The sequence below is a fragment of the Rhizophagus irregularis genome, chromosome 5, assembly GCF_026210795.1.
Source record: "Rhizophagus irregularis chromosome 5, complete sequence".
Lineage (NCBI taxonomy): Eukaryota > Fungi > Glomeromycota > Glomeromycetes > Glomerales > Glomeraceae > Rhizophagus > Rhizophagus irregularis.
Window position 1 is genome coordinate 2541583 of NC_089433.1, and position 18770 is coordinate 2560352.

Consider the following 18770-nt stretch of genomic DNA (forward strand, 5'->3'; position numbering starts at 1 on the left):
TTATATTTTATTAAAAAAAAGAAAGTTTTTTTTGCGGAATATTTGCGGGATTGCGGATAATTGCGGATTTGCGGATTTGCGGATTTTTAGATTTAAAAATCCGCAATGTTCCGCAATACCGTAAATCACAATTATTCCGCAATTACATATTTGCGGCACCATCCTTAATATGTAAGTATAAATTTTCATTAGAATTATTTATAATAAATGTTATTAATTTTACTTTCTATTTAATAGATTTAATAGCATAAATCAAAGTCTTTAAATATTTCTTGTTACAAGATTTGGATCTTCAAGTAATAAAAGAGTAGTAGAATACAGTTTGAATGATGAAATTTTTACTTGTACATGTGGATATATGGCTTTTTCTGAAATAATTTGCCGTCACATTCTTCGTGTTGCTACACAATTAAACATTGATTCATTTTCTAAAAAGATGTATCCTTCACGCTGGTATAAGAATCCTAATAAATCTGAAATGATACAAATTTACCAATCATTTTACAAACATAAACCTTTGCATGATTTGCAAGATCAATTAATAATAGAACAGCCCACAGCTAGAACAGGATTATAAATATAAACTTAATCGTACAATTTGGAAATTACAATGATTTGTTAATAATGACATAATAAAGATACCACAAAATATAAAGCCAAAAGGTGGCGTACATTCAAATAAAAGGAAAAAATCTGGTATAGAAATTAATTCTCAAAGAAAAAAATCAAAAAAACTAAAGGTAAAGATTTTAATACATATATTCTTTATTAGAGCTCCGAACAGGTCAGCCAAATTCAGGTAACCTGACCTGACCTGACCTGAAATTCAGGCCAGGTATGAAGATTGACCTGACCTGATATACTGTTGACCTGAAACTATTGATTCTACTATATAATAAAAGTGAGTTGCAGTATTGCGATTCACTTTTTTATAAAGATTCTATATAAAAAAAGTGAGTTGCGGTATTGCGATTCACTTTTTTATATAGATTCTATATAAAAAAAGTGAGTTGCGGTATTGCGATTCACTTTTTTATATTGATTTTATATAATAAAAGTGAGTTGCGATATTGCGATTCACTTTTTATATAGATTCTATATAAAAAAAGTGAGTTGTGGTATTGTGATTCACTTTTTTATATTGATTTTATATAATAAAAGTGAGTTGCGATATTGCGATTCACTTTTTTATATAGATTCTATATAAAAAAAGTGAGTTGCGGTATTGCGATTCACTTTTTTATATTGATTTTATATAATAAAAGTGAGTTGCGGTATTGCGATTCACTTTTTTATATTAATTCTATATAAAAAAAGTGAATTGCAGTATTGGGATTCGCTTTTTTATATGATTTTAATATAAAAATGTTGAATCGCAATATTTCGAGAAAAAATGTTGCGAAAACGTTTTTTTCATAATATTATATTAAAAAAATGTTTCGTAACGTTTTTTTTTGATATTTCAATAATAACGTTGCAAAAACGTTTTTTTTCATAATATTTTATTAAAAAAAAAAAGTTTTGTACCGTTTTTTTTCAATACTTTAATAAAAATAGTCCTGAAATTTTTCAGGTTTCAGGTCAGGTCAGGTCAAACAGACAACCTGATATAACCTGACCTGACCTGACCTAAAAAAAAATTTCAGGTCAGGTTTATCAATTAACCTGACCTGACCTGATCCATTCAGAACTCTATTCTTTATTTTCAAAACTATAAAAAAATAATTTCTTGTTAATAATACATAGGAGAAAGATTCTAATAAAAACAAAAAAAATATTATAGTAAGAAATTCATTATGATAATTTTTTTATCTATTTCAGATTGTTAATAAAGGAAACTCAAGTAGCAATGATGAAAATATTAACTCTATTACAGTAAATAATTATAATTCCACTTTCTTTTGATTATTTATAAAAATCAGTTGGTGTTATAATTTATTTAACAAAACTCAAAATTTTATTATAAAGATACCTGAAATATGTCCTTATTGTGATGAAAGTTACCATCTCCTTTGCCTAATAAGTTAAAGGATTTGTTTATGAATTTTCAAGGAAAAAGTTTAAAAGCCGTAGAGCAATTTGAATTTTGTCATGCTCATATAGGAGAAATGCAAATCATTTCAGATGGTATTAAAAAAGGTTATCCAACTAGAAATGCGATCCAGATGAAATTTTACAATCTGTGATCTTCCTGGATCAATCCGGATTATCATAGGATTAAATCTGGATAATCTAAATTAACTATTTTTGGGTAGCTCAGTACTTAACGATCGTATAAAGATGCACTATAACTCATTCAAATCGTTACAATGAGACGATTTGAATAAGCTATAATACATCTCTGTACGATCACTGGATGTCGAGATAATTGGCAAAATGTGAAACATCAGCATTTTTATTTTATAATTATGCAAAATTTTACGTTTTGCCAAATATCTCGGCATCTAGTGATCGTACTGAGATGCACAATAGCTCATTCGAATCGTCTCAATGCAATGATTTGAATGAGCTACTGTGCATCCTGTACGATCGTTGGATGCCAAGATATTCAGAAAACTGTCAAAAATCGGTAGTATTATAAATAAAAAATGCCGATTTTTGTATAGGGATGTACTGTAGTTCATTCGAATCGTTGCATTAAGACGATTTGAATGAGCTATTGTGCATCTCTGTACGATCACTGGATGCTGAGATATTTGGCAAACCGTGAAATTTTGCATAATCGTAAAATGAAAATGCTAATGTTTGACATTTTGCCGAATATCTTGGCATCCAGTGATTGTACAGAGATGCACAATAGCTCATTCAAATCGTCTCATTATGACGATTCGAATGAGCTATTGTGCATCTCTGTACGATTATTAGATGCTGTTTCAGATTAAAATAGATATCTTTAATCCATCTGAATGCATCCATTATTTGTTCGGATCAGATGGATTGGTGGATGATTTGAATTTTCAAATTTTAGATCACATCTCCATATCCAACAGTGATAGATTTCAAAAGAATTGAAAATTTCAGTACTGATCTATTGGATATTTGTAAAAAGAAAGCCAAAAGCTTTTATCGTGATAATTTTATGAGAGAATATTATGATAAAGTAAAAAACAAAATTAATTCACCTATGAGTCTTATGAGCCAAATTGAAAGTTTTCAGGTAATTTTGAATTTTTTTTATTATATTAATACTAGCCGTTAACCTGTTGCTTTGCAATGGTATATATATATATAAAAAAACGTGATCTGCATGTAACAATTAATTCTGGCCAGAATTATGTGATCAGTGCAGAAATTTCCTTTTTTGGAGTATTTGTGAAACCAAATTCCCCCATTTCTGTGGGAAGTAAAATTTCTTTTTTTAAAAGTTCATATAATGTCATGTGACAAAGTGCCCAATGGAATTGATGTTATGCCTAGGGGTTAGATAAATAAACGGGGGGCCAACTCATAGGTTACACAGACTGATCAATAATAACCAGAACTGTCACCATATGTAATTTTATAAGTAACCTTATTAAAGTATGATCGTATTCATGTTTAAGATGAAAAATCAATTGATAATCATTATAATCCATGAAAAAAAAATAATTGATCGGTAATAAAGAAACGCGAAACTATCTGAAAATATAATTTTTTGTCAAAGTTTCGTGTTTATTTACTTTAAAAAATTTGATCGGCGGTTTAATACATCTAAAATACATAGAAAATTTAGCTACAACTTGAAAATGTTAGGCATTAAAGGTTAGAAAAGCACAACTTTTATATTTTTTAAATAATATTAACATTTTTTATTAAAAAGTTTCAAAAAAAACGCGCAATTAATATAAACGAGAATAGTATTGATTTGCCAATACCAAAGCAGCAAAAAAAAGCAGAAGCATTACAAGATCTTGTACGTACTAAGCCTAACCTTAAAGGAAAAATGGTATATTTTTTTCCAACATTAGATAAATATTTTGAAGGTGTGCTTATGTATGAAGTAAAGGATAAGAAAGCATATGTATATAGCGTCAAAGATAATCGCAAATTTGACACATTTTCCAAATGGATAGATTATTTGGAAAACCGAGGATATTTTAAAGGACGTAAGTCTGCTACAGCAACCATTTTTTTGGAAGCAAATCCTACAAGTCCGTCAATTGCATCTATTTTATCTACATCAAATTCATTATATTGGAAAACATCATTGTTAATAAACATCACAGATATTCTTTCATCAATTCAAGAAAAAGTTAAACCGGGAGGAGAGTTTTCTGGAACTGCAATACGAAAAATTAGTGAAGGTCTTGAACTTCATTTTTTCAAAGAAGAAAAATCAGAAAAAAAGCTATTGATTCTAACTAAGAGTGATTTATATAGATATGAAGTTTATATATTTGATCAAATAGTAAAAGAAAAATATCTTCCTTTTCCAACCAAAGAAATGAAAAGAACTCTTGATGAAATAATTAATTTTATTAGATATGTTTTTTCTGTTAGTATTTGTTATGGACAAAGTACTGCTGGTAATTAATTATTATTTTTTATTTTTTATTTATTTATATACGTAAATTTTATTTGATAATTTTTATTCAAAGGTTTTGAACAAGTAACACATATTCGGGGTACTCAACTAGTTAACAATAATAAAGATCATACTCCTTTTGCTTTAATGGAACGGATTGGTCAACCTGATAAGGTATATAGAAGAATAGATTGTATACTTGTAATAACAGAAAAAAATATATGCAAAAATTGTGCAAAATTACGAAAAACTTTACAAAAAATTCAACAAAGAATTTTGTCTGGAACAAACTCAATAAAAGTAACACATGCATCAAAAGAAACTCTTATAAAAAAGGTTAGCCAACAGAGAAAGATTATTAAAGAACAAAATAATATAATTATTGATTTAAAAGATCATTTAAAAGAAAAAATTGAAAGGGAAGAAGAAGAAGCATCAGGTGAAATTGCAAATATTGTTCATACTGTTACTAAAGGTATTATTAACAAAGATATAAATATTTCTGCTTTTCATCCTATTTTTCAAGAACTTATTCGTATTCAAACTGAAAAACCAAATGGAACAAGATATCATCCAATGTAAGGTTAATTAAAATGATATTAAATATGAAAAATATCTTATATTTTTAATTTTTTAGGTTTTTACGTCAGGCTATATCTGTATATAGTAGATCAGGTCATGCAGCTTATAATGCAATGAAAACAATTATGCGTTTACCATCAATTTCAACACTTAAAAGTTATATTAACGAAAGTGAATAAAAATCAGGCTGGCAAGATAAAATTGCTAATCAAATATTAGCTAATTTGACAATAAATAAAATTTGGGGATATGGAAGAGTGGGATTTTTTTCTCATGATTCTTTTAAAATTCAAAAAGGTAAAAATTATTATTATTTTTAAATTTTTTCAATAATTTATATTTAATTATTTAATTTGATAAAAATAGGTCTTCTTTGGAGTCAACGTAAAAATTGTTATGTTGGTTATTTGGATTTTGAAAATGAAATGCAAGAGTATGAGATGTTTGCTATGCAATGTAAACAAGAAATAGAATCAATATCAATAGAAGATAATTTTACATCAAGTAATAAACAAAAATTTGGACTTGCAACCCAAGTTCATCAAATTGTTTGGCATTCAATAACACATAATTTTGCATTTCCCATATCTTATTATGGTATTAATAATATATTAGTACATAATTTAAATACATTACTTTTTAATCTTGCAGCAAAATTAGAGTGTATAGGTATATATACATGTGGATCAATTTGTGATGGAGCAGGAGAAAATAGAATTCATATTAAAAGTTTTGATTGGTATGCATCAAAATGGACTTGTGGTGATATTGTAGAAGTTAATTTTAATAAAGATAAAACATCTTTTTATGCAGCAAAAATTATAAATAGTAATTTTAAAAAAACAAAATTTACTGTATGTCAACTTGATTGTAATAATCCTAAAAATATTGAAATTGAACGAAATTTTATTCGTCCACCAATGCCTTCAAAATTGAAATGGAATGTCAATGAAATATGCGAATTTAGAAATCCAGATGATAATAAATGGTACTTAGGAAAAATTATTGAGTTTGATCCAGTTGAAACAACATTATCTGTAGAAATTATAGAAGGAATATATGCAAAAAAGGGATGGAAAGTTTTTAGTTATCATATTAGTAAGTTTCTTAGACCTGTTTATAATAATCAAGAAATTTTAGTAAATTATAAAACAATCAATCCTATTACAGGAGAAGAGTGGTTTTTTATTAGTGATCCAACACATGTTTTTAAAAAACTTAGAAACAACATATCAAAAAGTCATACAGGTGAAAAAAATGCAAGAGAAATAATGTTTAATAAAAAGGAAATTAGTTGGAAACATATAAAAGGTGTATATGAATATACAAATAAACATGCAACTGCTAAAGCTACCAAACTTACAAAATGACATATATGGCTTACTTCATGGAGTAAGACACAGGTCGAAGGGGCACCATTGTCCAAAATTCAAAAAATGCAAATTCCCCATTTTTCTGGAAAATGGTGGGAAATTGTGGAAAATGCTACATTACGCTGAGCAATTTTTTGGAATAGCATTGTTACAACATTGTCCGATTTAGCAAATCTTATGAAATTTTGGGAAAATGCTACATTACACCTCAAATGTAACATTTCGTAACATTGTTATAACATTGTCAATTAAATCAAATTTTGCTTTTTTTTTGTCAAATGGTGCATTTTTATGAAAATTCCGCATTTTGCCACCAATGTAATATCATTGTAACAACATTTCATAACATTGTTATAGCATTGTCAATTAAAATCTAATTTTGCTTTTTTTTTGTCAAATATTCCGATTTTCTGCCAAATGGTACATTTTTTATGAAAATTCCACATTTTGCCACCAATGTAATATCATTGTAACAACATTTCATAACATTGTTATAACATTGTCAATTAAAATCTAATTTTGCTTTTTTTTGTCAAATATTCCGATTTTCTGCCAAATGGTACATTTTTATGAAAATTCCACATTTTGCCACCAATGTAATATCATTGTAACAACATTTCATAACATTGTTATAACATTGTCAATTAAAATCTAATTTTGCTTTTTTTTTGTCAAATATTCTGATTTTCTGCCAAATGGTACATTTTTTATGAAAATTCCACATTTTGCCACCAATGTAATATCATTGTAACAACATTTCATAACATTGTTATAACATTGTCAATTAAAATCTAATTTTGCTTTTTTTTTGTCAAATATTCCGATTTTCTGCCAAATAGTACATTTTTATGAAAATTCCACATTTTGCCACCAATGTAATATCATTGTAACAACATTTCATAACATTGTTATAACATTGTCAATTAAAATCTAATTTTGCTTTTTTTTTGTCAAATATTCCGATTTTCTGCCAAATGGTACATTTTTTATGAAAATTCCGCATTTTTTAGCAAATTTCATGCAAATTTCATGTTTTTTTGGTCAAATGTTACATTTTTCGTTAGAATGTTATTTTTTTTCGACACTTTTTTTGCAAAATGTACATTTGTTGACATTTTCTAGAAAGATGTAACATTTTATCGAAAAATTAGATCATTTACTAAAAAAATGCGACATTATTTACTGAATATTGAATAATTTGATATAATAATCGGATAATTTCGCAAAAAAAAAAATTATTTATTATGGTAAATTTAAATGTGAAATCTTCTATTTAACGGTAAAATGGCCAAGTATTCAGTACGTTTGTATTTAAATTTTGCTGGAACAAATCTACCTAATATGTGATGAACCGGAATTATACTATCAACTGAAGAATTAAAAAACTCCTTTTTCCAAAGTTCCGGATCATTCGTAAAATCATCAGAATCTTCGCTGGAAAAAAAAAATCTGTCGCAGCGGGTTTATACCAATTCACAAAAGCCAAATAATGTTCCGTCGGACCATTCGGAAGATGAACTGTATGTTTGAAATAGAATTGTACCTGGCCGGGATATGTGTCTATATCATTTCTACGTTATTCTATAAAACGTGCTAAAATATAAGAGCTTCTAATATACCTTTTGGATAATATTGACCCAAAATATTCTGCACCGATGCGCAATCTGCCACATTGTGTGATATTTCCAGTTACAGCAATGTAATTTTCGGTTGATGAAGAAGGATCTAACTGTGGTCGGCTAAAATTATATTCTTCATAAGCGCGATTGTAGTAATCAACTAGTAAATCCAAAATATCATCCGGTAATATGACATTCAATTTTATCGGACTTAAAAGTTCTCCAGGATATTCCTCCGTTCCTGTTACCCTGCCAGAAACCAGCTTTTCGGATATGTCTAAAAATGCCTGTAATTCCTCACTTTCGAGAGATTCATTTTCGTTATCATCAGTTGTATTATCATTTAAATCAAGTATTTGAAAAATGGCCTGATGATTTAGAGCCAATGTATTGAATCTTCGTTCAATTTGAGAACTCTGCATCATAAATCGCATAATTTCCAGTTCAATTTTTCGTCTACTATTAGGTAAACTCCCTGTATAATTGTAAAATCGTAAGTAATAATTCTGAATAATTTGAATAATATTATTGTAAATACCAACCAAGAATTCCATTCATCCTTTCAAAGAAGAAACACCAAAATGAGTAAAGAGGACCGTAATCTTTACAACATTTGTTTAAGTGTAATGAAAGATGTAAATTTGGTGTTATTGAAACTTCTCCGTAATTCGTTTCGATAAGTTTCAAAATTTCAATTAAATGTTCATGTGCGTCATCTAAATTTTTGATTGTAACAATCCTTCGGACTAATATAGAACAAGCTTGGCTGAAATGTACTAAGATTTTCCGATCTTCTTGGTCCAAAAAATCCCAAAGAACGACTCTGGCATAAATCATGAAAAAATTTTTCCATTCGTTAGCTGTTAAATTGGAAAATCCTTCCCCAATATCTATTTTATGAGGAATTCGACCGATTTCTGATGGTGGATGAATATTGTTCATGTTTTTTTGAATTTTCGTCAAATCATCCATATTTATTTTACCATGTCCTAACCAAAGCCATTTTACGATAAATGATGCAATTCCTATAAATAAATTATGCATCGGGTCTACAGGTAAAAATCGTATCGGATCGAAATAAGACAAACGGAGCATTTCTGACCATCTCGCATGATATTGCTTCGCATGTCTTTTTCTAGCTTCGTTGCTTTTACATTTTCTCCATTCCAAAGCCATTTCTCGATGACTATTCACGTTTTTAGCAACAAACCATTCGTCAATATCATCCATGCCACTAAAATTTCTATTTCTTGCAACCTTTAAGCATCTGTGACAGCTTACATTGGCTGAATAATGGCCACATAATTTTCTAGCAGCTGGTATATCGCAGCAACAAGCAATTACTGCGCATTTTATCAATCTTCCGGATAAATGTTCAGAAGTTCTGTCTAATCCCACTCCTTCCCAAAAAGTTTGAAATTGATCAACAATTGGCGCCAAGTAATGATTTATCTGATGTAGGCTTGGTTCATTAGGGCCTGCATTAATCCTAAAATGAGCATATTTTCGGGTTTAAAGCGCAATTCTCTTGGGAGATTGCAAATAGCTCCATATATAGCACCAGAACTATGAATTGTCCTTTCAAATGGCTGAAACCAATCGACGTTAATCATAATACCCAAATGATCATCCGCATGTTCTTTATTAAAAAATCTTTGTTCGTCAGATTCATCATCCACTATTATTCCACTATTTGAGAAATTCTTCCAAATTTCACCATCATATACATCACATAAGACTCGGTCGTTGACGCTTCTATCGGCCCATAATTTAAGATTTTTTTCAAAGTTTGGCCTTTGATACATTTGTAAAAGTTGCTCTTTTATACTGGGCATCGGATAAATTAATAATGGCGCATTAACGACTTTACCATCGTCTAGTTCTTTTTGTTCTGATAATGGAGCATTGCATTGTCGAAGTGAATGATGATTTGGAAATTGTACATGACCACATTTTTTTATTGCTTTGTGTTGTTGGATTGTGTGTTGTTTAACATCATCTATATTATGTAATTTGTGACATGAAGGACATACGGAAAATTTGATAAATTGATGCTTCAATCCTAATTTCTTTCTTGCAGTATACAACGAAGTAGGAAAATCTTTAAAACGATCGTAATTAAAATTTGTTAAAATATGTTTGATGAATTTAATTAATGTATCGATTGCGGTATCTGCTAGTCGAAACCTAGTTTGATACCTCAAAACAAACACAATTATCCAATCTTCAATATTTTGCAGATTTTCATTAATATTGTTTGGAAAATCATAATTCGGTGGAGAGTAATCTTCAAAAATGTTGGTTTCTTCGCCATTATCATCCCCATCATCCCCATCATCCCCATCATCGTTATCATCCCCATCATCCCATCATCGTTATCATCTCCATCATCCCCATCATCGTTATCATCGCTATCATCCCCATCATCGTTATCATCGCTATCATCCCCATCATCGCTATCGCCATAATTATCAGTTTCTTCGTTACTGTCATTGTTATCATCACTGTTATTTATATTTTGCATTTGAGTGTCACGTTCCAAATAAGTATTATACCTGCTTCGTTTTCTCCTTTTCGAAGAAAATGTTGACAAATTTTCTGATGATGATGTGCTTTCTTGAGGGTCGATAGAGATTTCTTCATTAACGAATGACGATCCAATACTCATTAGGTCATTTGAAGTAGTTGCATCATCAAGACTTAGACTCATTGAATGTTTTTGTTTGGTTCTTGGATCAACATACTTTCCGTTGCATTTATTACAATAACATTTTTCTTTAGTTCTTGTTTTAACGCATCTTTCATTAACATTCATCATTTTTTCAAATTTTGATTTAATTTTACAAAATGTGAATTTAACCAAAATACCAGCATTTTGCTGTAATAAATAATCAGACGATACATTTTTATTTTTTTCGAACATCAATACATCAATTGTATATACATTTTTATTTTTTTTCGAGCTTCAATACATCAATTGTATATTTTTTTCGAACATCAATACATCAATTGTAGATCAATACATAATCGAAAGTGAATATGTTACATTTTAACAGATCTACAATAAAATTTAACTTTCAGTATACTCCTTGTTTAACTTTTTATAGCCAAATTATTCTTAATTATATACTTAAATATATCAGCGATAACAATAAATTTAACTTTCAGTATACTCCTCGTAACCTTGTTTGACTAAATTTATATATTAAATTCCAAATTATTCTTAATTATACCAAAATTAGCGATGACCAAAATAGAACAATTCAAATCATTTAACTATTTAACTATTTTCCAAAATCAGCGATGACCAAAATAGAACAATTCAAAAATTATTTAATTATTTCAAACAATTACGCGAAGAAAACATTTAATTGGAATAAATATATAAAGAGTGATTTTTTTTTTTACAATACAAACGTCGATTTTGCAATTTTTGTTCCTTTACATTAAAATCGTCTTTACAATTTTCAAATTATTTTATTTTTGTTCCTTTCTAATTTTTTTTTACTCAACTCTTTTTTTACTTTACGTTTCTTCAATTTTACGTTCGTTCCTTCCACATTTCTAGCTTTTACTTCATTTCTTTTCTGATAATAACCAAAAAAAGAAGTTTGTTAACGCGTCGTACTCGTACACTACATTCTCCTTTATCCATCAACGCTTCTCATGATGGACAGGGCATTCAGACAGTTCACTCTTTATCACACTTAAATTCAGCCGAATCTATCGACCAAATACACAATCGTAATCGATTAAATAGGTCATCAAGTCTGGATACTGAAGGTATAATTTACGTTTTGGCGGATAATTTGGCAGATCATTCGAAATTTTGATTAAATAGCAAACTTAATTTAAAAATTACTATTTTTTTTGTACATTAAGAACGTATTTCACGACTTGAACGGGGAATGTCGTCAATTCAAGAACAAATGTCCACTGGGTTCGGGCAAATAACGAGAATGCTGGAGCGTTCTCTGAACCCACAAGAACGTTCACGACAAAATCGACAAATAGAATATATTCAGGTTGATGATGACGATGATGAAGATGAACTTGATAAACAAGACAATGAGGAATATATCACTGAAAAAGATCTACATTCGTTGCAAGAGACAGCACAAAAACAATATAATAAGAAGCATCGAAAAGAAATAAAAGTTTGTTTTGGTATATTTTTATTATTTATGTGACGTTTAAACTCATTAATTTTATCAATTTTCATTTTATAGAACGAAATTAAAATTCTAATTCGTAGCGCAAAAATCGATGAAATTCCCATCGATTATACAAAGAAGTTTGGCGAGATTGCACCACAATTGGAAAAGGATCTGATCCCCCGTATCCAATCACTTCTTGAACAACATGGTATTCATGCAACATTAAGTATAGTTCGGGATGTGTTCTCGGATTTGCATAAAAATGGCCGACATAAATGGAAAGAAAGCCAGCTTAACGAGGCAGAAATAAAACAAAAAAAAATAATGAGCCATATAATCAACCGTTTATCAGAAGTAAGTTAATCAAGTTCCAAATTTTTAGGTAATATTGAAAATTAATAATAGTTATTTTAATTTCAGAAACGGGAACGAAGGATGAAGGGCGCATTAACCATGAAGAATCACCCCGATTATCGAAAATCTTTTAAAAAACGCGGGATCAAGGATATTAATGAAATATTAAACAAGAACGAATACCACTCTCCTGAAGAGAGTGATCCGGAGAATGATCCAAACGCATCCACAGACCGCAAAAACCTTTTTGTTTACAAATTATCATGGAGATCTGATGAAGTAAGTCAGACAATTCATTTTGTTTATGCGCAGTGACACTAAAATGTCTTTATCAATACGTGATTGGTGCTTCTGGTTTCGCCAAATCTCGACATATCAATTTCCTTGCATGCTTTCGAATTTTGGAAAAATGCCAAACCTCAAAAACAACAGAAGTTTATCTATTTCTAATACACGTTTATTTTTAGTTAACGAACCTTCTACATTCAATTGACGAGTACGTGGAAAAATATTTTCCAGAAAATAAGAGAGTACGTCCTCGTATCCTTAAAGATGAATTTTGGAAAAATAAGAAAGCACCACCAAATTTAATTTGGTGGACACTTAAAGACGGAAAGCGAGAATCTCCCTCAGTCCATAAATCTATTGACGAAGAATCAGATGATGAGTCGGAATCGGAGAGCGAAGAGGAGGAACAAAGTCAACAAAGTCAACAAAGTCAACAAAGTTATGGTAATTGAGTATTACCGTTCTCTTTTTTTTTTTTATGGAACGGAATTTTTAGAAAATTTTTTAAATTTTTCTTTTAAGGTCTCAACGTCGATAAATTAGATATAAATGCTGAATCTGATGAAGAAGAAGAGGGTGAAGATGAGGCAAACGAGCTGGAGCAAGAGGAAACATCATTATCACAGACATCGGGATGACGATCAAACAAACGATCTAAACAATCCTCCAAAACCCCACCATTACCACTGCAAAAACCCCCATCATCACGGAAAACTTCTCAACAAACACGATCATCAAAAAGAATTTCAAAAAATAAAAAATCCACAAACAAAAACAACGAAGCACTTGATGAATTGCAGGAAGTTATTGACAATATGCGTGATTAATCGAAAAAAACAAATAAAAAATCATCATCCAAACTATCGTCCCAAGAACAGGAACATATTCATGATAATGTTCCTAAGAGAACCTCAAAAGAAAAAGAAAAAGAACAGTAAGGGTGTAGGAAGAATATGTAGGGATATTAATGGATTATATAATAAATATCAAAATATATGTAATATTTTTGACAATTTTTATTTCAAATTTGGTAAATTTGGCGTCATTACTAAAAATTTACCTAAATTCACCACAATTTGCATTACGTTTGCATAAAATTACTAAAAATTTGCCTAAAATTCACCACAATTTGCACTTCGTTTGCATAGCATTACCTAAATTCACCACAATTTGCATTACGTTTGCATAAAATTACTAAAAATTTGCCTAAAATTCACCACAATTTGCACTTCGTTTGCATAGCATTACCTAAATTCACCACAATTTGCATTACGTTTGCATAAAATTACTAAAAATTTGCCTAAAATTCACCACAATTTGCACTTCGTTTGCATATCATTACTAAAGATTTGCCTAAAATTTTCCACAATTTAATGATAATTTACTGAAAAATTTCTCAACATTTGAATTAGGAATTCTGTAGGAATTCCGCCATTTTGACAAAATTTGCCAAATTGTAAGACCTCCATTATCCCAAAATTGTAACACAATTTACTCCAATTTACCGGGATAATTCTCAATTTGCCAGAAAAATTCCAGGCAAATTTTGCGACAATGACATCTGTTCGACCTGTGAAATGCGTGTTGATCTTGCTGAGCATACATTATCAAAAGAAGTTGAAGATGCACTAGCAACTATTAAAGAACTTAAAAATATATCAGAAGGAACAAGAGTAAGTAATTATTAATTTATAATAATTAATTTCTTTAAAAAAAACTAATAATAATAATTTATTTTAAGGATTATATCAAATATTTACGAAAGTATCGTGAAATAATGCATAGTAAAATTAATTTTCAATCTTTAGAAGATCTACGTATCAATACTTTAAAACAAATTCGTGATTGGTTTATATGTGGTGATAAACAAAAGACAGAATCTAAAGAGTGGATTTCATCACAATGCCAATTTGATTTGGTTTTATCTATCAATGGTTTTATTGGAATGCTTACATATATTTTAAATAAATATCCAAGTGCAATGATTCAAGCAAAAAGGATTTCACAAGATATGCTTGAGGGACTTTTTGGTACAATCCGAGAACTTGGTGGAGACTCTTTCACCCAAACACTTAAATCTTATGGACATGCCTTAAACAAATATCAAATTACAATGTTAGTTTCGTCAGAAATAAAGAGTGTTAATTATGGCAAAACAGATGGTACTGGAACTGGTATTACTACTTTAGTAAGAAGGTATGCATATGTTATAAATTATATTATTATTACATCTTTATAAATTAAAATATTTTATTTACAATTAGAGATTATCGAAAAGATAAACAAAAAACAACAAATAATGAAGAAAATAATTACATTTATCAAAAACATTTGGTTCGTTTGGCACAAATATCATCTCTTTCTCACAATGTGTTTAAAAATCTTCTTACAGATGATTTAATTATGGGGAAAATCAAGTTTCCATTAGGACCATACTATAAAAATGTTGATCAGGAAAATATTAGAATTTTTCGCCTACAGAGTGAACGCCACCAACTTATAGAAACCATCCTTTATCAGGATTCTATTGATAAATTACTACAAAAGTGGCAAGATATTATTAAAAATATCGCTTGTAAAGCAATTCTTAAAAAAACAGGAATTCAATGGTTAGCTACTTGGAGCTCTTACCTTGAAAATTGTCTAAATAATTTTAAATGCTCAGGAGTCTGGTATCAAGATTTTCTTATTGCATCCAATTTAAATGATTCTTCAACTAAAAGGCTCGTTGCATACTTGCTTTTACAAGAGGTTATTAAAATTACCTTTAGTGAAAAAAAGTATCAAATATCTCACAAACTCATTTAGCAGCAGACAATAATTTAAAACCAGAAAAAATTATTGTCTTGGAATCATCTGAGGCGTCAAAATTTTCCTACATCATTGGGTGGATTGTTTATAAGTTAACAAAGAATGACAATATAACAAAATCGCGTCCTGAATTTGAAGCAATTAAAACTCACCTTATGACTCTAAATTCAGAACAAGTTGTTTATGAACAGGATGTTCGATCTCAAACAACGAATGTGATTCCCGGTCTGAAGTTTTTAGAATTTATGTATAAAATAGAATCATTAGTGTTATTATTATTTGAAAAGCATACAGAATTTAGACCCAATATTCTTCAATATATACACAATAGCTTATTATGTAACTTACCATTGTTAGAAAATTTTAACACACTCATCAATATCTCTACTCAGATGCTTTCCACGTGTGACTCTATAAATATAACAAAATACGAGTTAAAAGATGATGCTAGAGAATTTCTTTATGAAAGAATTATTATTATTTATATGAAAAGTAGACAAAAATCCTGGCAAAAATTCAATGATCTCATCCCCGAAAAAGGAACCTCAAGCCTTAGGGAAAATCTTAAAGCTATGCGTAATGATACTGAAAATAACATACCTACTTTAATAAAAAAGTCCAACTTACCAAAAGATCCTATGCTTGGTTTGGTGCAACTTCAAATCTGGGCACAGTTGGATGGTGCTGAAGGATTATTCTCAAAATTGTTTCTAGTGAGTGAGTTACAATGGTTACTTTGGGCATTTGGAGATAATATAAATAACAAAAGAAAAAAGAGTTTAATACCTTTAATTTTAGAACACCTGAAAAAGGGTACTTCTTTTTCCAAAGAAGCTATATCAAAGGGTCAAATATTTACAGTTTGAATTATAGAATACAGTCGCCACTGGTTATAACGAACCTGTTTGTACCGAAAACTGTTTGTACTGAACCAAGTCCCACAGAACCGATTTTTCTATAATTAATCACACTGGATGTAACAAAATCACATAATAAATTACCATATATCGCATCTGAACTTATTGTAACCAGTCCAAGTATATCAATTACATATTTAGTATAACAAACTGTCACGTGACTTTAATTAATAATATAAAAGTATGAACGCGTTATCGTTAGTCGCGTTGTACGGTTTTACCGGAAAAAAATTTTTCCGTTTAGTTTTGGATAAATTTTCAAAAATACCGATAATGTCAACAAAAAGAAAGAGAGTTAACCTTTCCGCTGGTCAAAAGCGCAAGATTTGTGAAATGAAGGAAAGAGATCCGCACATTCAAAATGTTGAACTTGTGCAAAAATATAACGTTGGAAAGTCAACAATTACTGACATTTTGAAAGAGAGTGAACGTTGGCTTACAATTACAGAAAGTCAAGAGAATGTTAAAAAATTTCGTGAACCAAAGTGGCCTCAACTTGAAGACGCGCTTGGCCTTTGGGTTGATAATGCACTTAATACTAAACAAGATATTGATGGCAATATCTTAAAAATGAAGGCAAGTTATTTTGCTGAACAGTTTTCTATAGAAGATTTTCATCATTCAGAGGGTTGGTTAGGTGGCTTTAAAAAACGGCATAGTTTGTGTCAGTTTAAAAAGCAGGGTGAGGCTGAAAGTGCACCTTCTGCTGAATCAATAGAAAGAGATCGTCTTGCTCTTCAGCAGTTCCTTACAACTTATAATCCTGAAGACATTTGGAATGGCGATGAAACTGGCCTATTCTGGAAGATAGAACCTTCTAGAGTTTTGGCACGCAATTCTTTATCAGGCCATAAAAAAGAAAAATCCCGAGTTACAATATTTTGTGCAACAAATGCAACTGGTAGTGAAAAAATGACATTAACCTTTATTCATAAATACAAAACACCTCGTGTCATGAAAAATATTAATCATAAAAATCTTCCAGTTCATTATTTTTGGAATAAAAAAGCATGGATGCAAGTTAGTATTTTCAATGATATTCTCCTTAAACTCAATGAAATAATGAGAAGAAAAAATTGAAAAATTGTTTTTTTAGTTGATAACGCTCCAGTACATATTATTTTAGATGAAACTCAAGAAAAGTTGGATAGTATAGATGTAAAATTCCTTCCATCAAACATTACTACTAAACTTCAACCTTGTGATGCAGGAATAATTCATTCATTCAAGTGCTATTACAAACGTCTCTTTCTTCAAAATCGGATTAATGCATATGATGATGTGCAGGATGGTATTGTGGAAGAACTTGCAGATTATACTATTTATGATGCTCTCCAGAATGCGGCTGAAGCATGGTCAATGGTAACTTCTCAAACTATCTCAAACTGTTGGAAAAAAACAGGTATCCTCCCACAAAGTGATGAATTTGAAGAATTTTCTGATGATAATGATTCGGTACTTTCTGATAGGTATAAATTTTTTTAATATATTTGAATTTTAAATATTTTTAATTAACTCTTAAAATCAATTCTTTTTTTAGTTTTGATATAGAAATCAATGAACTTGAGGTGTTGATTTCTCAGTTTTCAAAAAGTGATCTTAATGCATATGAATATCTTCATATTGAGGACGAGATACCAGAGGGTGGGCTTACTGATCATGAAATAGTTGATACTATTCGAAATGCAAATAGGGAAGAGGAAAATGTGGTGGATGAGATTGAATTAACGCATATAATGGAGAAAATAAATCTGACAGAGGTAGAAAAGGCTATAGATAAAACCATAAGATTTTTATATAAACAAGGACCAGAATTCGAGGAAGTAAATGAAGAGTTGAAAATTTTAAGGAGATTGCATAAAAAAGTGAAGGTATTGATTGTAAAAAATTTAAAACAGGTTGATCTTCATTACTTTCGATACGATAATGTTATTTGAATAAACGTTAAAGTTAATATTGTCGCACAAAATTAAATAAAATTGTATTACTGTAGTACATTATAAAATTAAAATAATTATAAAATATCATGATCTATAATTTTATTGGATAAAATTTATATACCGAACAGTTCGGTATATAACATAAATATTACATATCAAATTCATTATATACTGAACCAAATCTCTTGGAACGGAAGGTTCGTTATAGCCAGTGGCGACTGTAGT

The 18770-nt window shown here is 29.6% G+C and overlaps 6 protein-coding genes across 6 annotated transcripts; 4 read left to right on the forward strand and 2 right to left on the reverse strand.

The window, feature by feature from the left end:
* Positions 1 to 3922: 3922 nt before the first annotated feature.
* On the forward strand, positions 3923 to 6456 carry OCT59_025085 (uncharacterized protein; the record flags this gene model as incomplete). Its single annotated transcript, XM_066136066.1, has 4 exons — positions 3923 to 4505; positions 4578 to 5082; positions 5142 to 5257; positions 5453 to 6456. The coding sequence occupies 4 exons, from the start codon at positions 3923 to 3925 to the stop codon at positions 6454 to 6456; spliced, it is 2208 nt and encodes a 735-aa protein (XP_065991851.1).
* Positions 6457 to 8035: 1579 nt separating this feature from the next.
* On the reverse strand, positions 8036 to 8512 carry OCT59_025086 (uncharacterized protein; the record flags this gene model as incomplete). Its single annotated transcript, XM_066136069.1, has 1 exon — positions 8036 to 8512. One exon carries the CDS (start codon positions 8510 to 8512, stop codon positions 8036 to 8038), a length of 477 nt encoding a protein of 158 aa, XP_065991852.1.
* Positions 8513 to 10293: 1781 nt separating this feature from the next.
* On the reverse strand, positions 10294 to 10893 carry OCT59_025087 (uncharacterized protein; the record flags this gene model as incomplete). Its single annotated transcript, XM_066136075.1, has 1 exon — positions 10294 to 10893. One exon carries the CDS (start codon positions 10891 to 10893, stop codon positions 10294 to 10296), a length of 600 nt encoding a protein of 199 aa, XP_065991853.1.
* Positions 10894 to 11986: 1093 nt separating this feature from the next.
* OCT59_025088 (uncharacterized protein) lies at positions 11987 to 13515 on the forward strand (the record flags this gene model as incomplete). The annotated part of the gene is made up of 5 exons (XM_066136080.1): positions 11987 to 12235; positions 12308 to 12589; positions 12656 to 12868; positions 13057 to 13321; positions 13400 to 13515. 5 exons carry the CDS (start codon positions 11987 to 11989, stop codon positions 13513 to 13515), a joined length of 1125 nt encoding a protein of 374 aa, XP_065991854.1.
* A 939-nt stretch (positions 13516 to 14454) lies between these two features.
* On the forward strand, positions 14455 to 16554 carry OCT59_025089 (uncharacterized protein; the record flags this gene model as incomplete). Its single annotated transcript, XM_066136084.1, has 4 exons — positions 14455 to 14550; positions 14619 to 15073; positions 15142 to 15628; positions 15781 to 16554. 4 exons carry the CDS (start codon positions 14455 to 14457, stop codon positions 16552 to 16554), a joined length of 1812 nt encoding a protein of 603 aa, XP_065991855.1.
* A 324-nt stretch (positions 16555 to 16878) lies between these two features.
* On the forward strand, positions 16879 to 18542 carry OCT59_025090 (uncharacterized protein; the record flags this gene model as incomplete). Its single annotated transcript, XM_066136087.1, has 4 exons — positions 16879 to 17233; positions 17702 to 17715; positions 17893 to 18074; positions 18146 to 18542. The coding sequence occupies 4 exons, from the start codon at positions 16879 to 16881 to the stop codon at positions 18540 to 18542; spliced, it is 948 nt and encodes a 315-aa protein (XP_065991856.1).
* Between the last annotated feature and the right edge of the window lie 228 nt (positions 18543 to 18770).